At 43.2% G+C, this 20829-nt stretch overlaps 1 protein-coding gene across 1 annotated transcript in view; it reads left to right on the forward strand.

Moving 5' to 3' along the window:
* RHOBTB3 (Rho related BTB domain containing 3) overlaps nucleotides 1–20829 on the forward strand; it is an 88302-nt gene that overhangs the window by 17849 nt on the left and 49624 nt on the right. Inside the window, exons 4-5 of the mRNA XM_040342412.1 lie at nucleotides 355–509; nucleotides 16219–16315. Of these exons, the coding sequence (XP_040198346.1) occupies nucleotides 355–509; nucleotides 16219–16315 (252 nt within the window). The remainder of the gene's footprint in view (nucleotides 1–354; nucleotides 510–16218; nucleotides 16316–20829) is intronic.

Consider the following 20829-nt stretch of genomic DNA (forward strand, 5'->3'; position numbering starts at 1 on the left):
CGGGGACAGACTTGGTCCGGGGACAGTGTCCTCAATCAGGGGACTGTCCCCTGAAACCGGGGATGTCTGGTCACCCTACCTTGGGGGCTTTGGACTCGCTCTTCAGAGGGCATATCATCACTATTGGAAGCTGATATAAGAACCAAACCAATTACACTGTATTATCCGATTTATTTTATTGTCCAGTCAAAATCGTATTGATTATGGCAAGATTTAGATATCCCCAGTTCCCCACACATATAAAGGAGCCGTGAGCAGTCTACTGTACTTATATGTAGCAATGATCTCATGCAGGGTGACCAATGTTTGTATATAGTTATTGAGTCAGTAAATGCCATTTTTTTTTTTTTTTAGATGGTCCATTGTGTACTTGTCCTATGTGCTCCTCAGACAGAGAGGTTTCTGTCACTACTAATGAAGGGCTTCAGCTTGCCAAGGACATAGGGGCAACCTATCTAGAACTGCTGGCTCTGAATTACTTCTATGTAGTGAAATACTTTGGTGGAGTGGTAAGTACATTTATGTCATTTATATCTTGCTGAGAGTTTGCATTTGCTGCTTTTAACATTAGTCCTACAAGCTTGTATCATCCAAGGTCTGTAGAAGGAATAAGCATTAAAGCGGAGTTCTGCAAAAAAAATAATAATTAAAAGTCAGCAGCTACAAATACTGGGTGCCCGCAATGTCAGCAACCAAAGACGATCTTTCCCTCTGCTCTCGGGTGCTGCCGCCGCCATCTTCGGTAAGGAAACCAGGAAGTGAAGCTTTGCATCTTTACTTCCTGGTTCACTACTGCGCATGTGAGTCACGCTGCGCTATTCCACTGGTCCCTGCTGTCTTCTGGGACATGTGTGTCTCCCAGAAGACAGCGGGGAGGATGGAGGAGGGGCTGGACATGGCGTAGATTACCACGGATACTGTGGCGACCTATGCCCGGAACTGGGAGCAAATACCTGCATTAGACAGGTGCCAAATGTGACACTGGAGGGGGGGAGGATTCCAAAAAAAGGAAGTTCCATTTTTTTTAAAGTCTAGGTAAAAGGGAGCAATAACATATAAACTGTGGTAACCCATTACAAGTAACCTAAATCTATCTTAATGTAGTCAGGTCAGTTAGCACCCATTCACACCTGAGTGTTAAAACTCAGACACTCTACAAGCCAATTCCCATGCTTTTAAATCACCCCTGCTCATATTTGAGCATTTAGGCACCTGTAGCACAATGCCTAATGCTCCAGAAGGTTTGTGGGCTACTTTTAAACAGTGGCAGCTGGTGGTATATTTTTTTTTGGGGGGTAGGGGGGGGGGTTGGAGGCAGACAATGCACCCACAGCCACCAGCCCCACACTCACCCCTTCTAGGTCATGGGCAGTGCTTCCTCCGGGCGGCAGCTTCCCCTGTGTCTCCTCCTCCTCTTAACCATTGTGGCTTCAGCCATGCGTCTCCTCCCTCCTCCTCCTTGGCAGCCAATAGGATTGCTTCTACTTTCGGCCAATCGAAGACCCACTTCCTGATTGGCCGGGAGGAGAATCAGGAAGACAATAGCGAATAGAGCCTCAGGCTCTAATCATGTGCTTCAAAAATAAAAAAATTGGAATTCATGCGTCTGGTGCCCTGCATGTAGATTAGGGACCGGGGAATGGATTAGAGGGGTGGCGCCCCTGCCCCCTCCGTATAGACAGGTCGATACTGCTTTTAAAGCAGAGGCAGTTAAATAGGAGCGCACAAAAAAACATGCAAAAATGCGGGTTGACATAGTTTTTCAGACACTCCCATAATTAAGGTCTTTTGGGCCAGAAAAACGCAATTCTGACCAAGAAAGCTCCTAAACAGCACCTCACACCTAAAAACGCACAAAGAAATGCCTCAAAATCACCTATATACTGAATGTGGGTCTAGGAAGATGCTGTGCTTTTGTTGCTACCATTTACTACATTTTGTACTTAATCTGTGCTCTCTATAATGCTATAAAACAAATACATTTGTTTTCAGTGCTGGAGCCTGAAACTGGTAGACTATGTTTGCAAGGCTCTTCTGAGGACCCATTTTATGAAGGAGGGGGTTTGTCTTTTCTGTGGAAGGATATCAATATTATTGCAGACCTTATGTCACGAAAATGACTTCATGTCTTCTGGTCGCCTATTACTGCACTAATGCTTTAAGTTGAACTCCAGGCACAGTAACTTTTTTCAGAATATATTCCTTGATAGCCATAAAGGCTAAAAAATGCAGGGCTGCTGATAGAAATCGTGGGGTCTTGTACAGCCCACCTGACAGGTCCCCCCTCCTCCAAAAATATCAAAAGATATTTCTGCTAAAATGCAACACCCTCAATGCTATGCTTTGCAGCCATGGCAGAAATTATACCCCTCCATTGAACACGACCCATTCAAGTGTATAGCAGCATGAAGGCAAGTACAGATACGGTAGGGTCATGTGTTCATTCAGGAAGGTGTGCCCCCCCCCCCCCCAGTTCACCATCCTGAGATACCCTGCCTGTGTGCCCTCAGCACCTGCCAGCAGTAGAGGAGGGAAAATGGCAGCATTGTGGGGGGAAGGGGTACACAGGAGTCCCAGAAAGCAGGGGGAAGGGGGTGCAGATACTAGAACTGATCCCCCTGCAGTGCAGTCGGAAGAAGAAAAAGAAAAGTAGAAGCCAAAAAATAAATGACCTTAACGTCTTTGTTTTCCTGTGTTTATGTTACTGGACCTCTCTAGGTGACTTTGATTAAATGCTAATGAATATGATTCTAAATAAGTCTTTAGGCAACTTCATTACCTACCAGAACATAGTTTCATGTTCATTGTGCTCATTAGAAATGATTAACAGCTATTGTTGATCGAGTAATTACTCCTGAACTCTCTCATCTGTTTGCTTCTGCAAAAATGTCAGAGAACCTAATGGTAAACAGAGAAAACAGAGGGTCCTTCTAAGACTCTTTGGCACATAAATTTATATGAATTCAAATCAAAACCTGTTCAGCTGTGCTATCTGACGAGACAAACACCATTTGATGACTATACCACTTTATGGCGGTTTCCTGTGATGCTGTAAGATTGTCTAGTGCTTTCCTCCACTGTTTGGCTGGTGGCCAGGCTTAACAAACCATAGCAAATAGGCAATGTGCTTTAAAGCAGAACTACGCTGAGTCTGAGCACCAGAAGTCAAAAACACTATTTAATAAGTTTTTAATCTACAAGCAAACTCCCCCATCCATCCATGTCACCATGCTTTATTTTGCTGAGAAGTCACTTTGAAAACGCCCCCCTAGCATTTCTAGCCATGGCAATCTTGCGTACGGCTGGCCATACACTCCACGAAAAATCGTCCAAACGAACTTTCGAAAAACGAAAGTTCGTTCGTGAGCGCAAACGATAGTGCCATCATGTAATGACCGATAAATCACTCAGTGGACATAAAAAAAAAACAAATGGTTCTTTTTTTTACATATACCTAGTGCAGAAAGTTCGGACGGAAACACATTAACCTTCCGATTTATCGTTCGTTCGGCAGAAAATTTCCAAACTTTTTTTGGCTCAAAAACGTCCAAACAATTATCGATTTTGTGCCCATTAACTGTTCGAAAAACGAAAAATCTTTCTTAACGACCGAATGTCGGCCGAATTTTCGTATAGTGTATGGCCAGCATAAGGCTAGATGATTCATGTAGCATTTACTTCCCAGAGTCCATATTCCTTTATATTCCCTATAAGGAAAAAAAATAGTCAGTATTGATTGGGCGAGTGAAGTTCCACTTTAAGCCCATGCAGCTCTTGCTACAACTCCTGAATTTAAAAATAAGTTTAAAAAAAATGGTTAGCAACATTTCAGAGACGACCAGTTATATGCATGTGTGTGTGTGTGTGTGTATATTTATATATCCTATAAAAAAAAATATATATATATATATATATATATATATATAATTCAGGTCTTCTTATAAAAACTCCAACATTGTGCTAAAGAGTGCTTCAATTTTTTTCAAAAGTGCTTCACCCAAAGTGACATATAGTTGTGCTCACCAGATATCTTTGGCCACAAAATGACCACCAGGCATGTAAAATGATAGGGATCCTTCCTCCGTTGTTGGCTATACTCTTTCAAGCCTCACACAGATGCTGTTTCCAAGAGTTAACTCGGGCTTCACTCCAATCAATAATGGTATGAGATAATATGCTCTTCAATCAATATAAACTCCTGAGTATGTATCCACAGCTTAACTTCTACTCAATCTGCAAAGTTTGACTCCACCATGAATGAGCCACAGAGAGTCATAGATAGTGTAATACTGTCTTTAGAGTGGATGTAAACCCAATTTTTTTTTTTTTTGCTGTCACAATGTAGAGTAAAAGATTTCCTATCATCTGTGCCCAGTCTTGCCACGCGGAGTTAATCCAGCTCTGAGAAATCCTCTTTTATTGTTCAGTGAGATAAAACGGACTAACAGAGAAAAACCTTGGTCCGTTCTGCCCTCCTTGCTGTGAGTGACAGGTTATTTACACATCTCATGCACTAGCTTGGAGACAGGCATTATTTTTTAATTCCCACCCCCACTCTTTTTCTGAAGTCATGTGGTTACTTTTCTGGATTTTGACTGGATGTTAGTGATCATAGCAGAATTCAGTGTAAGGGGAGTGTAGAGGAGGGCGGGGAGTCTACTGACATCACGACTCCACCCACAGAGCTCCAGACAACAGACCCACCCACAGAATCTGCAGTTTTTCAGTTCTTATAACAGACAGAGGGGAGACATTTGACAGGTGAGGATACATGCAGGAGGCTTCTATATTCTTATAGATCAGCACTATGGCAGTAGTTTAGAAAGGATGAGAGTGGGTTTACATCCACTTTAATTTCTTAAAAGCACTTACAAATCATGTGCGTATTATAGCAGGTTATAGCGCAGCTTTGAGAGGAGGCAGGGGCCGATCCGTCAATGGTGTGTGTTACGAGAGCTCTCTGCCTCCATTGAGACAGCTGAGACGCACGTATCACACACCAATGACGGACCGGCCCCTGCCTCCTCTCAAAGCTGCGCTATAACCTGCTGTACTACGCACATGATTTGTAATTGCTTTTAAGAAATTAAAGACAGTATTACACTATCTATGCCTCTCTGTGGTTCATTCATGGTGGAGCCAAACATTGCAGATTGAGTGGAAGGATTGAGTGGAAGTAAGCTGTAGATACATACTTGATATTGATTGAAGAGCATATTATCTCATACCATTAATGATTGGAGTGAAGCCCGGGCTAATTATTGGAAACACTATCTGTGTGAGGCTTGAAAGAGTATAGCCAACGGAGGAAGGATCCCTATCATTTGATTTTTAACATAATTTTTTTTATTAACAAATCCGCATTACAATATAGTCAGCAGTCATTTTACATTTTACAAGTCCATGACGCCTTCACCATAACATTCCTCAACCGGTAAATTCCAGGTATATTCCCAGCAGGGTATACAATCGCTTTCCCCATGAGAAACCATCAGATACGGAACAGGTTTGTGCTATTAAAATTTAATCCACATTTGGCAGGATTGAACAGTGTGCAGTGCGGAGGGGGGGGGGGGGCAACTGACCCCCAGGCCGAGCAGGGGGGGAATCCATCACTTGGTCCCCCTCCTCCCTGTGCGCCGATCCAAGCTGACCAAACCTTGTCGAACTTAGCAGGGCACTGCCTACTTTCGTATGTGAGTTTGTAAAGAGGCAACATTGAATCCACCGCCCCTTTTCCAGGAGTTAAGGGGGTTCAACCGACTTCCAATGCAGCATTATCTCCCTCTTAGCATAGAACAACAAAAATGTAATGCAGAGCTTAGTGTATCTGCCCCCCTGATCCCTATCATTTTACATGCCTGGTGGTCACTTTGTGGCCAAAGATATCCGGTGAACACAATTATGTGTCACTTCGGGTGAAGCACTTTTGAAAATATATAAATTGAAGAACTCTGCGCTTTAGGAAGCACAGTGTTAACGTTTTTATAAAGCCCCATACACACAGTCGGACTTTTGGCCAACCAACTTCAAAATCCGCAATTTTCGCATTTGTCCGACCGTGTGTACGTTCCATCGGACCAACTTTTTGGGCTTTCATCGGACAGAAAGTTGGGTCTGCAAACGGACCAACTTTACGTCAACAAAAGTCCGATGGTGCAAAGTCCGACCGTGTGTACAGCAAACAATCGGACTTTTGGACAAAGTACAAATGCGCATGCTCAGAAGTAAAGAGCAGCCGGAAGCCTTCTGTCTAGTAAAACTAGCGTTCGTATTTGAAAAAGCACATTTGTGACGCGGCAAGTTTAGAAATCTAGAAAAGCACTCACACGAAACGTCAACTAACTACAGAGTAGCTGAAGGAACGCAATGGGTGACGTCGGAGAATTTAACTTCCTCTTTTAAACGCTCGGCAGTACGTTAAAAATGTCACTACGTTCGTGTTGGTTGCCGAAAAAGTTACATAGTTACATAGTTAGTCAGGTTGAAAAAAGACACAAGTCCATCCAGTTCAACCACAAAAAACAAAATAAAAAAACACAATACAATCCCATACACCCAACTCCATACCCACAGTTGATCCAGAGGAAGGCAAAAAACCCCAGCGGAGCATGATCCAATTTGCTACAGCAGGGGAAAAAATTCCTTCCTGATCCCCCGAGAGGCAATCGGATTTACCCTGGATCAACTATACCTACAAATCTTAGTACTCAGTTATATTCTGTACATTTAGGAAAGAATCCAGACCTTTCTTAAAGCAATCTACTGAGCTGGCCAGAACCACCTCTGGAGGGAGTCTATTCCACATTTTCACAGCTCTTACTGTGAAAAAACCTTTCCGTATTTGTCAGAGCGTGTGTATGCTATGGGTGTGATCGGACAAATCAATTAGGACAAAAATCCAAGGGAAATTTTGTTGGATGTCCGACCGTGTGTACGAGCCTTTAGAAGACCTGATTTATTATATATATTTATATGTTATATACAATTTTTCTGTTTTTGGACTGTTGACACTTATACACTTTATTATTGGATATTAACACATGTTTTAATTGCGCCCTTATCATTATTTTCACACATATACATGTGTGTATGTGTGTGTATAAAATATAATAAATATATAAAAAAAAAATTATATATATATATATATATATATATATATATATATATATAATGTATATTTTAATAAATCGCAAATAAAACATGTATTAGCCAACAGCAACCAGTCAGGATTTAGAACAATGAAAGTTGATTGCTGATGGGCCCATTCAAGCTTATTAGCCACGGGAAAAATATATTAAAAGCCAGCAGCTACAAATACTGCAGCTGCTGACTTTTAATATTAGGACACTTACCTGTCCTGGAGTCCAGCGCCGATCGCAGCAGATGACTAGCGATCGCTCGTCACTCTGCTGCTCCCCCCGCCATCCACGCTGAGGGAACCAGGAAGTGAAGCGCTGCGGCTTCACTGCCCGGTTCCCTACGGCGCATGCGCGAGTCGCGCCGCGCCCGCTGATTGGCTCCCGCTGTGTGCTGGGAGCCGAGTGTTCCCAGCACACAACGGGGGGGGGGGGGGGCGACGGGATATGACGGAATGCCCGTCTTTTGCCCGTGAATGCCGGGCCGGAAGTGGGTGCAAATACCTGTCTTTAGACAGGTATCTGCACCCGCCTCCCCCCTGAAAGGTGTCAAATGTGACACCGGAGGGGGGGAGGGTTCCGATCAGCGGGACTCCACTTTAGGGTGGAGAACCGCTTTAATAACTGATGAAATCTGACTGGTTGCTGTTTGGCTAATATAGGTTTGTTCTGCTTTATAAAATAGTCCTATGTGTATGTGGCTAATAGGTTATATATAATTGCTTAGGAGATATCTCTAATTAGCTATGTCGTGCCGCATAAAAATTCAACATGCCCTAGTTATTCAATAAGGCTCACAGAGCTTTAATGAAATTATAAGCAGAACAGATTGTGAAAGGTCAGACATTTACATTTGAATGGTTTAAAAATGAAAATTTAAATATTCCAAATAGCAATTTTTATTTATCGATAACCCAGGCGTTTAGATGAAGAGCCCTGGATTGGGTGGCCATGGCAGCTAATGAAAATCTGGTTTTCACTTTTCAGGAACAAGTCATAATAATATCCGCTTACGTAATTAAAGGAATTCTCGGCAGATCTTAAAAAACGGTTTAATGCAGTTATGGTTTTAATTGAGAATCATTGTAAACGAAAAAATAATAATTTTGCACTACGTGTCACAGTCAGCAATGAGACTGCTGCAACCAACTCTATCTAAATACAGAATATGTACAACAATATAAACCGAAAAGGTGTGCTGTCTCTTTGAGACCTGTTAAAAAGTGTTCATAATCAGATCATAAATGTAGTACTGTACTCCATGTGCAAATTCATACATAATAAAACACAATTTGCATAATTCTTAAAGTGCTTTGTGCATATCATTACATAAAACAATGAATAAATCCATTCAAATGCATGATATGTATATCAAACTAGTGGCAAAAACGTATATAAAGAAAAAGTCCATTCAAGTGTGGAGCAACCCAATGCCGTGAAACTAGTATTATCTCAGCAGCTCCGTGTGTGTCCTTAAAGCGGAGGTTCACACAAAAAGTGAACCTCCGCTTTTTGGATCCCTCCGGTGTCACATTTGGCACCTTTCAGGGGGAGGGGGTGCAGATACCTGTCTGAGACAGGTATTTGCACCACTTCCCGGTTCTGACTCCCACAGGGAATCCAGCCTTGCGCGTCACCCCCCCCCCCCCCCACTGTCTTCTGAGAAACACTGTTCCCAGAAGAGAAAGGGGACCAGTGACGGCGCGAGGATGGCGCGCCGCGATCCTCGCGCATGCACAGTAGGGATTTGGGCAGTGAAGCCGCAAGGCTTCACTGCCTGATTCCCTCACCGAGGATGGCGGCGAAAGCAGCCGAGGACCAAGCGATTGCTCAGCCTCGGCTGCTGACATTGCAGGCGCACTGGACAGGTAAGTGTCAATTTTTTAAAAGTCAGCAGATGCACTATTTGTAGCTGCTGACTTTTAAATTTTATTTTTTTCGGCAGAACTCCACTTTAATGCTTATCCCTTCTACAGACCTAGGATGATACAAACTTCTACGACTAATAGGGTTGTCCCAATACCGATACCAATAAAGCTGCTGGCTTTAAAAAAAAAAAAAAAATTGGCGGAACCTCCGCTTTAACCACCACCAGTTCCAGTTGCTATTTAGGCTGGCTACACACTATTAGCTAGATTCATAAAGAGTTAGGCCGGCGTATCAGTAGATACGCCGACCTAACTCGGAATCTGCGCCGACCTAAGTTTAAGTGTATTCTCAAACTGAGATACACTTAAACCTATCTAAGATACGACAGCTTGCGCTGTCCTATCTTAGGGTGCAATATTTAGGCTGGCCGCTAGGAGGCGCTTCCATTGTGTTCGGCGTAGAATATGTAAATCACTAGATACGCTTATTCACGAACGTACGTCCGCCCGTCGCAGTAAAGATACACCGTTTCTGTAAGAGATAGGCCGCCTAAAGATAAACATGCCCCCTAGGTGGCGTAGCCAATGTTAAGTATGGCCGTCGTTCCCGCGTCGAAATTTGAAAGTTTTACGTTGTTTGCGTAAGTCGGCCGTGAATAGGGCTGGATGTAATTTACGTCCACGTCGAAACCAATACGTCCTTGCGGCGTACTTTGCCGCAATGCACACTGGGATATGTACACGGATAGCGCATGCGCCATTCGTAAAAACCGTCAATCACGTCGGGTCACAGTTAATCTACATAAAACACGCCCCCCACATCCTCATTTGAATTTGGAGCGCTTACGCCGGCCTATTCACGCTACGCCGCCGTAACTTAGCAGGCAAGTACCTTGTGAATACAGTACTTGCCTAGCTAACTTACGGCGGTGTAGTGTAAATACGATACGCTACGCCTCCGCAACGATTCGCCCGCCTACCTGAATCCAGCTATATATGCCTAGTATACACGTGCATTTTTTCCGTCGGAAAAAAATACGACGGTTTTCCCGTCAGAATTTCACTCCGGCTGCCTTGCATACACACGCTTAGACCAAAAGTCCGCCCGTCCAAAGCGCAGTGACGTACAACACGTACGACGGCACTATAAAGGGGAAGTTAAAATCTTACGGCACCACCCTTTGGGTTGATTTTGCTGATCTAGTGTTTCTGCGTGTTTAGTAAAAGTTTGGTGAGAGACGATTCGCGCTTTTCAGTCTTTGTGCTTTCAGTTTGTTTTCTGCCCTTCAGTTTGTGCTTGTGGGTTCATATTTATCTTTCAGTGCGTATTTTAAAATAATCACCAAAAATGCAGATCTTGCTTAAAAATTTAAATAAAAAAAAAATATTATGGAGATCTAGCTTTTAAAATAAAATAAAAATCTTCATAAGATCAAGAGAAATAATAAAGAAATCAGTTTGTCAGAACTCTGTGTGAATATCAGCAGGAAAACAACATTATTGTAGCATTATAAAGAAGAAAATAATGCGCTGCAATAAACGATGCAATATCTCCATTCCGAGTGCTAGTTTTATTGGGAAGCGCGCTCCTATCTCATACTTGATTCTGAGCATGCGCGGTTTTCTGCCCGTCAGAAAAGCATACAGATGAATGGATTTCCCGCTCTGATTTTTTTTGTCTGGCAGTTTTCCCGTCGGAAAAACTGAGATGGAGCATACACACGGCCGGAATTCCCAACGAAAACCTCTCGTAGCAGTTTTCCCGTCTGAAAAAACGAGGCAATACAATTTTTATACAATTTTCTTGTACAACATTCCTTTAGCTCTACCAAAAACATATAATATGAGGTCATACCTAAACACTTTTAAATTGTATGCAATAAGGCAGGACATCAAAACATTTATAAGGCAGGACCTTGCACTAAATAGTTGAAGGTAAACACTTCACCAGTGTTTGCACTAATATCGTGCAGTTCTGTGCTGAGACCCCTGCGACAAAACAAAGTACCCTGAAATCTCATGTTTATGGTTGGCTAAAGATGCTTCACACACCTAAATGACTTCTAAAGATTATGGGCTAGATTCAGAAAGAATTTACGTCGGCGTATCTATTGATACGCCGCGTAAATTCAAAACTGCACAGGCGTATCTTCTTTCTGTATTCAGAAAGCAAGATACGCCAAAATTAGGCTAAGGTCCGATTGGCGTAAGTCTCTTACGCCGTCGTATCTTAGTTGCATATTTACACTGGCCGCTAGGTGGCGCTTCCGTCGATTTCAGCGTAGAATATGCAAATGAGCTGGATACGCCGATTCAGAAACGTACGTGCGCCCGGCGGATTTTTTTATGTCGTTTGCATAAGGCTTTTTGCGGCGTAACGTTGCTCTTGCTATATGAGGCATAGCCAATGTTAAGTATGGCCGTCGTTCCCGCGTAAAAATTTGAAATTTTTACGTCGTTTGCGTAAGTCGTCCATAATTGGGGCTGGACGTAATTTACGTTCACGTCGAAACCAATACGTCCTTGCGGCATACTTTGGAGCAATGCACACTGGGATATGTCCACGGACGGCGCATGCGCCGTTCGTTAAAAACGTCAATCACGTCAGGTCACCAGTCATTAACATAAAACACGCACCCCTGTTCCACATTTGAATTGGGCGCGCTTAGGCCGGCCTATTTACAAGTGCTTTGTGAATACAGCACTTGCCTCTCTAAATTGCGGCGGCGTAGCGTAAATAACATACGCTACGCCCGCACAAACTTACGTCCCCCTACCTGAATCTAGCCCTATGTTTGTTGGAATGGCCTTAAAGGGGTTGTAAAGGTACAATTTGTTTTTTCCTAAAAAGCTTCCTTTACCTTAGTGCAGTCCTCCTTCACTTACCTCATCCTTCCATTTTGCTTTTAAATGTCCTTATTTCTTCTGAGAAATCCTCACTTCCTGTTCTTCTGTCTGTAACTCCACACAGTAATGCAAGGCTTTCTCCCTGGTGTGGAGTGTCGTGCTCGCCCCCTCCCTTGGACTACAGGAGAGTCAGGATGCCCACTAACACAGCTCCTTTTTCTATCTGCAACATAGAGAGAATCCTGACTCTCCTGTAGTCCAAGGGAGGGGGCGAACACGACACTCCAAAGGAAGCTATTTAGGAAAAAAATGTGTACCTTTACAACCCCTTTAAGTGTTTACTTCCAGATGTGTCTGGTAGTAACTCTGTCCCCTGTCTCCACAGGACGAGCACTCATGTTATATAGACAAAATGGAGGGCACACCAGGGCATTACCATACTGCAGTATATAGCCAGCCTAACATCAAGTTAACTGCTCTGAATTAACTTATCTATCTGGAAAAACACAGTGTACAAGACTAAAAACACGAAGGGGTAGATCCACATACATCTGCGCCGGGCGCAGCATATCTAAGATATGCTACGCCGCTGTAACTTACTTTTGTTTGGTTTGAATCCTCAACGAATTTGCGCCGTAAGTTACGGCGGCGTAGTGTATCTGTTGCGGCGTAAGGGCGCGGAATTCAAATGGAAGTGATGGGAGTGTGTTTTATGTTAATACGTCGTGACCCGACGTAAACAACGTTTTTTGGAACTGCGCATGCGCCATCCCTGGGGGTACGCCGAAAAATTGCATCTAAGATCCGAAGGCGTACGAAGACGTATGCCTGTCGGATCAAGCCGAGATGCCGCCGTATCTTATTTTGAGGATTCAAAACAAAGATACGACGCGGGAATTTTGAAATCTGCCCCGAAGTCTTTTCAGAGACAATGAGCTCTCTGTTGGGCCTTCCTCATCAAGCATACACATTGGCCCAGATTCAGGTACATTTGCGCGATATTTGCGGGGGAGCAGGGCAAGAATTTTGCCCTGCGCCCCCGCAAATATTTTGTGCTGCCCTCGATTCACGGAGCAGTAGCTCTGTAAATTGCGAGGGCGCACCGGCAAAATTGCCCGACGTAAGCGCGCGCAATGTAAATGATCCCGCCGGGGGCGGTAATCATTTAAATTAGGCGCGCTCCCGCGCCGAGCGTACAGCGCATGCTCCGTCGGGAAACTTTCCCGACGTGCATTGCGGCAAATGACGTCGCAAGGACGTCATTTGCTTCAAAGTGAACGTGAATGGCGTCCAGTGCCATTCACGAATCACTTGCGCAAACGCAAGGGAGCGGCGGCTATACTTTAGCATTGGCTGCCCCTACTATTAGAAGGGGCAGCCTTGCGCTAAAGTTGCCGTACGGAAACTCCGTACCTGGCTTGCGCAGGGCCCGCGCAAGTTTGTGAATCAGTGGTAGTATGCAATTTGCATACTACACGCTGATCACAATGGGAGCGCCCCCTGGCGGCCGCCCCCTAGCGGCCCACGCAAGAATGCAGCCTAAAATCTGCGTGGCATAAGAGCCTTTTTTTTTTTTTAGGGGTTCGGAGGCCCCCAGGGCCCCAGATGGCAACCCCCCTTTTTTTATTTATTTTTAAATTAAAAAATATATATATTTTTTAATATATTTTTATTTTATTTTTTATTAAAGGGCCAATTTTTTTTTTCAGAGGTCTGGGGGTCCCCAGGGGCCCGTAGTTCCCCAGGGCCCCCGGATGACAACCCCCCTTTTTTATAAAAACATATTTTTATATATATATATATATATATATATATATATATAATATAAATGTTATTATTAGTATTGTTATTAAAGGACCCAGAGGTCCCCAGGGCCCCGGATGGCAACCCCCCTTTTTTTAATAAAAAACATTTTTTTTTATATTATTTTATTTCTTTTTTTTCTTTATATATATTTTTTATTAAAGGGCTCAGAGGTTCCCAGGGCCCCATGTGGCAAACACCCTTTATTTTTTTTATAAATGTTTATTTTTTTATTTTTATATATATATATATTTTTATTATTATTAAAGGGCCCAGAGGTCCCCAGGGCCCTGGATGGCAACCCCCCTTTTTTTATAAATGTTTATTTTTTATATATATTTTTTTATTAAAGGGCCCAGAGGTCCCGGATGGCAACCCCCTAAAAAAAATATATTAAAGGGCCTAGAGGTCCCCAGGGCCCCAGATGGCAACCCCCTTTTTAAAATATATTTTTTATTTATTTTTTTCTTTTTATTAAAGGGCCCAGAGGTCCCCAGGGCCCCGGATGGCTACACCCCTTTTTTTATATATATTTTTCTTTATTTCTTTGTAAAGGGCCCCCCGCTTCTAAATTCGCGGCAGCCCCCCCCCCGCTTCTCAATTTCAGGCGGCAGCACCCCCCCATCCCGGTTCTCTGCTCCAGGGGGCCCATGCCTGAAGCTGTGTAAGTGGCGCCATAATTCCTGATGGCGGCCCTGCCGCCCGTTAAGCCCCTGTGCTGCCCACAAATCAGGCTGAAAATCATCAGCGGCACGCAGCCAGTGACAGTACTGCTTCCCTTCCCAGTGTTTTAAAATGTACAGCACCCCTGGCTTCCCTTTAGACGTGCACTTCTCCACTGGGTGCTGCTTGTATATAAAAGTGAATTAGAATGTGATTTTATAACATCCCCAGTTTGCTCTTCCCGAGGCTGACTTCTTCATGTCCTGCTCCTCAAGGTATGTCACTGTTTGCTAATCTATATTGTAAATAGAAGTTTTCTGTAGAGTGTGCCCAAAGTCTTTATAATATTTGATGATTCACTGCAGGTCTGGTCAGTGTTTTAAAAAGTTCCTCTATTTTACACATGGCATGGCATGGGGTCACAGCACCGTCTGTCCATTCTGCTTTAGCACCATGGGATGCCATGCCATGTGTAAAATAGAGGAACATTTTAAATCACAGACCAGACCTGCAGTCCAGGCTGAGTAAGGCCTCAGAGCACATGGCATTACTGTCTGTATTTAACTGCTTGATGGGCTTATTTTGGGCCTGGCTGGTTCACATGTATGTGTTTTGGAGGCCCACATTTGCGCAGGCACAGCAGCCCATTCATTTGAATGGGCCGCTATGCCTGCGTTTCCTGCAAAGAAAAGCGCATGCCTCATGTAATAGGCTGCGCACACGGCACATCTATGCCCATCAAGCACTGAAATACAGCACTGTCTGTCCATTCTGCTGTCTGCTGTGACTTATCTGCAGTTCCCGCACTGTCAAACTTGCTGCATTTTTAGACGTTTAGGTCACGCTTTTAAAAACACAGTGCGTTTGTGTGTGCAAGAACTGCAGGTAAGTAGCATGGTGCAAAAGCAGAATGGATTTCAAAGCAACTGTATTTTTAAAATGCTGAATGCACCTTTTTTCTGCAGGAAACAAAGGTATGGCAGCCCATTCAAATCAATGGGCTGCTGTACCTGCACAAATGAGGACCGCCCAAAACATACATGTGAACCAGCCAGGCCCAAATTAAGCTGGAGGGGGGCCCAAATTTTTTTTTGCCCAGGGCCCAAACCATATTAAAGAGGGCCCTGGTTACACGGGCGCAATTGCTTCTTAAATCTGGGCCAGTATTTTCCCTGTCAGCAGTGCTGTTATACAGTATGCTAAGCTTAATAAAAGAAAGGGCTGGTTTTCTTCATGCATCTGCTTACACACCGTGTCCAAACAATGTACGCGTTTTATCAGAGAAGCCTTGTGGATTAATCATTATTCTTAAAGGCATGCTTATTAGAGAGAGCAGGGGTAATTTGTGATTTAGTGAGCCATGTGCAAGAAGTTTATTTCATTTGATATAAAAAAAAAAAGTGTTACAGAGAAAATGACAAGTACATATAAGAAAAGATCACTGTTATTCCACTTTTCAATATGAATCCATGTGACTCCTTTGAGCATTGTTTATAACAAGATAGATCTTATTTGTATGTCTAAGTGGAACTTGATGAGAAATCACATGGTCTACCCATTCCTTCTGTACTTCTGCCAATAGTTGCAGATAAAAACAGTGCACATACAGTATCTCACAAAAGTGAGAACACCCCTCACATTTTTGTAAATATTATATTATATCTTTTCATGTGACAACACTAAAGAAATTACACATTTCTACAATGTAAAGTAGTTAGTGTACAGCTTGTATAACAGTGTGAATTTGCTGTCCCCTCAAAATAACTCAACACACAGCCATTAATGTCTAAACTGCTGGCAACACAAGTGAATCAATGGGGTTGGTTAGAAGGAGGATGGGAAATCCTAGAAGATATAATATTACCAAATAAGTTGTTTTTCTCTTTTTTTCCCATTAGTTGGAATATTACATAAACAAGACTATCCACCGCAAGTCAGTTGTAATGGGAAAGAAAAAAAAGGATTGGATTAAACCTCCATCTCTTCTACTACCAGGTAATATTATAAGGAATGTACTCCATACTCACATACCACCATTTATCTTCCAGTACTCAGCAGTTCAGATCCCATACCATTTCTTTTTACTGTACACGATTTCCTGTGGATGAATAAGTAAATCAATCAATCTGTATGAGATACCCCTAAAAGCCTACCCTCTCTAATTTCTGATATGCATTTCACTACACTGCTATTGCTACTGCAAGGAATATGTGGAAGAGCTTTGTGTTTCCAACTTTAAAGGGGTTGTAAAGGTAAAAGTTTTTTCACCTTAATGCATTCTATGCATTAAGGTAAAAAAACATCTGTCGATTAGAGGCCCCCCGAACCCCTCCTTTTCTTACCTGACCCTTCGAAAGTCCCGTGCCGTGAACGCGCAGGCTTCTCGGCCATCTTCCCGGCTTTGTCATTGGTTGATTGAAAGCAGCACAGCCATTGGCACTCACATCCAATGACGCGACATGTCGGGGGCGGGGCCGAGTGATACAATCGGCGGCTATGGCCGCCGGCTATATCACGCTCGCTCGCATGAAGGTGTTGAGTCCTTGCGGGGGGAGCCGAGACAGCCGCAGAGGGACCCCAGAAGACCAAGTTTGGGGTCACTCTGTGCACAACGAGCTGCACAGTGGAGGTAAGAATAACATGTTTGTTATTTAAAAATAAAATAAAATAACTTTAGTGGTCCTTTAATCTTGAAAAAGATTTATATATAATATATATATATATATATATATATATATATATATATATATATATATATATATATATATATATATATATATATATATATATATATATATATATATATATAAATCCTTGTAATAAATATCTTACCAGTAAAAGAATAAATACAATTATAATAATAATAATAGTGGGCTAGATTCTGCAAAGAATTACGCCGGCGTATCCATAGATACGCCGCGTAAATTCAAAGCTGCGCCGGCGTATCTTCTTTCTGTATTCAGAAAGCAAAATATGCCGACATTAGCCTAAGATCCGACTGGCGTAATTCTCTTACGCCATCGTATCTTAGGGTGCATTCTCACGCTGGCCGCTAGGTGGCGCTTCCGTTGTTTTCGGCGTAGAGTATGCAAATTACCTAGATACGCCGATTCAAAAACGTATGTGCGCCCGGCGGTAGTTTTTTACGTCGTTTGCGTAAGGCTTTTTACGGCGTAACGTTGCTCCTGCTTCTATGAGGCGCACGCAATTTTAAGTATGGACGTCGTTCCCGCTTCGATTTTTTAATTTTTTACGTCGTTTGCTTAAGTCGTTCGCGAATAGGGCTGGACGGAATTTACGTTCACGTCGAAACCAATACGTCGTTGCGGCGTACTTGGGAGCAATGCACACTGGGATATGTACACGGACGGCGTAACGGACGGCGTAACTATGCGCGCCCCTACCTGAATTTAGCCCAGTGTGTGTGTGTGTGTGTGTGTGTGTGTGTGTGTGTGTGTGTATATATATATATATATATATATATATATATATATATATATATATATATATATAATTTTATTATTATTTTTTTTTTTTTTACTGGTAACTGACAAGATATTTATTTGTTTTGTTACTATCTTTAAAACTAAATTGGGGATGGGATGGTGATCTGGTGTCCAAAGGACCATTAGCTAGCTTACCTGCTCCTACCTCTTTCTATTGGCCATTTGAAATGTTAAGGATTTTGATACCTTTAAACAATAGGCTGTTTTTAATACCGTATGTTGCCCCCTTTAACATCAATGACAGTTTGAAGTCTTTTGTGGTATTTGTGGATGAGGCTCTTTATCTTCTCAGATGGTAAAGCTCCCCATTCCTCTTGGCAAAAAGCCTCCGGTTCCTGTAAATTCTTGGGCTGTCTTGCATGAACTGAGATCTCCCCAGAGTGGCTCAATGATATTCAGGTCATGAGACTGAGATGGCCACTCCAGAGCCTTCACTTTATTCTGCTGTAGCCAATGACAGGTCAACTTGCCCTTGTGTTTTGGATTTTCGTCATGTTGGAATGTCCAAGTACGTTCCAATGCGCAGCTTCCTGGCTGATGAATGCAAATGTTACTCCAGTATTTGTTTGATAACATACTGGATTCATCTTGCCATCAATTTTGGCCAAATTTCCTGTGCCTTTGTAGCTCACACATCCCCAAAACATCAGCGATCCACTTCCGTGTTTCACAGTAGGAATAGTGTACCTTTCATCATAGGCTTTGTTGACTCCTCTTCAAATGTAGCGTTTATGGTTGTGGTCAAAAAAGCTCAATTTTGGTCACATCAATCCAAATGACTTTGTGCCAGAAGGTTTGAGGCTTGTCTCTGTGCTGTTTGGCGTATTGTAAGCAGGATACTTTGTGGGATTTGCATAGTAATGGCTTTCTTCTGGCGACTCGACCATGCAGCCCATCTTTCTTCAAGTGCCTCCTTATTGTGCATCTTGAAACAGCCACACCACATGTTTTCAGAGAGTCCTGTATTTCACCTGAAGTTATTTGTGGGTTTTTCTTTGCATCCCAAACTATTTTCCTGGCAGTTGTGGCTGAAACCTTAGTTGGTTTACCTGACCGTGGTTTGGTTTCAACAAAAGCCCTCATTTTCCACTTCACGATTCGAGTCTGAACACTGCTAATTGGCATTCTGAATTCCTTGGATATCTTTTTTTCTATCCCTTTCCTGTCTTATACAGTTTAACTACCTTTTCCTGCAGATCCTTTGACCATTATTTTGCTTTCCCCATGACTTTGAATCCAGAAACATCAGTGCAGCACTCTATGAAAGATGCAAGGGTCTGTCAGGAGTCCAGAAACTCATTGACCTTTTAGGCTGGGTTCACACTGGTGTGACAAACGCTCCCTCATTGGGAGCTCATGTCGCATGACGTGTGAAAATCAATGTTTCCCTATGGGAGCCATCTTAACTGGCCTGACACATGTTGGTCCGACTTTGAAAATGCTCCCTGTACTACTTTGGTCTGACTTTGATCCTACTTCAGCCTATTGAATATCATTAAAGTTGGATCAAAGTCTTGTGCTCTGCTGATCTTAAGGGGGAACTCCACACCAAATTTTAAATTAAAAAAAATAGGATTTTTATAACAGCTTACCTGTAAAATCCTTTTCTTGGAGTACATCACGGGACACAGAGTCTTAATCATTACTATCTGGGTTATATTCCACCATCAGGTGCTGGACACTGGTGTAATCAATTAGAACAGGAAGTTCCCTCCCTATATAACCCCTCCCATACTGGGAGCACCTCAGTTTTTGTCCCAAGCAATAAGTGTCCCAATATCCCCAAACAAGAGGGGTGGGGACTCTGTGTCCCGTGATGTACTCCAAGAAAAGGATTTTACAGGTAAGCTGTTATAAAAATCCTATTTTCTTTATCGTACATCACGGGACAGAGTCTTAATCATTACTATCTGGGATGTCCTAAAGCAATGCTTACTGAGGGGAGGGAGACACCAACAATGCAGACTGCCATCAGACACGAGGAATTCTAATGCTGCCTGCCGCATATTGTGCCAACAAAAAAAGGCTGCATCCTCCTGCCGTCTTATGTTTACTTGATAGGATTTAGTGAACGTAAGCACAAACGACCAAGTTGCAGGTCTGGCAAATCTGAGTCATAAAGGCTTGGTAATGCACCCCGCATGAAGTGCTTACTATCCTGGTAGGGTGTACCCCAAAAAGAAACAGGGGGAAGCCCTCTCTATAAACCACAAGCCTGAATAATAACCTGATGAATCAACATTTGACAATAGTTGATTTAGACGCTGCCTGCCCCTTGCTGGGGCCTCCTGGTAGCGCACCAACATCAGTCTTCCGTATCCGAGCAGCCGCTTCAGATAGGTCTTGACCTCTCTTACTATAACGAGAGAGCGCATAGCCATTTTAATAGCCGATCTGAACACTGCCCGCCCCATCTAGGGGCTTTCTGGCAACAAAACGTTAGGTTTCTATATCTGAAGCCTTCAGATAGATCTTTAACTGCTCTTATCTTTATTAACCTCTTGACCACCGCCCCATGTCAAAAAGACGTCCTCCTTTTTAAAGTTGAATATCTCGATAACGGCAGCAGCTGCTGCCACAACCGAGACATTCATCTTTTCAGGGGGCGGTGGTGTACACGATAACGGCGGTCTCCGCGGCGGATTCGCCGCAAGATCGCCGTTATCGGTGGCGGGAGAGGGCCCCCTCCCGCCGCTCTCCCGCGCCCTCCGCCGCTTACCGGAGCCGTCGGTAGCGGCGGAGGGGATCGGATGTGTCCGGCAGCTGAGCGGGGACGGGACTGAAGGAGAAATCTCCTTCACCCGTCCTCATAGCTCTGCTGGGCGGAAGTGACGTCAAAACGTCAGTCCCGCCCAGCCTCTTAAAGAAACATTTTTTTTTTTGTCATTTGAAAAAATGACATTTTTTTTTTTTAATTTATTTTTTTTGCATTTAAGTCTAATTATGAGATCTGAGGTCTTTTTGACCCCAGATCTCATATTTAAGAGGACCTGTCATGCTTTT

Source organism: Rana temporaria, chromosome 1 (assembly GCF_905171775.1).
Source record: "Rana temporaria chromosome 1, aRanTem1.1, whole genome shotgun sequence".
In the NCBI taxonomy this organism is placed as follows: Eukaryota; Metazoa; Chordata; class Amphibia; order Anura; family Ranidae; genus Rana; species Rana temporaria.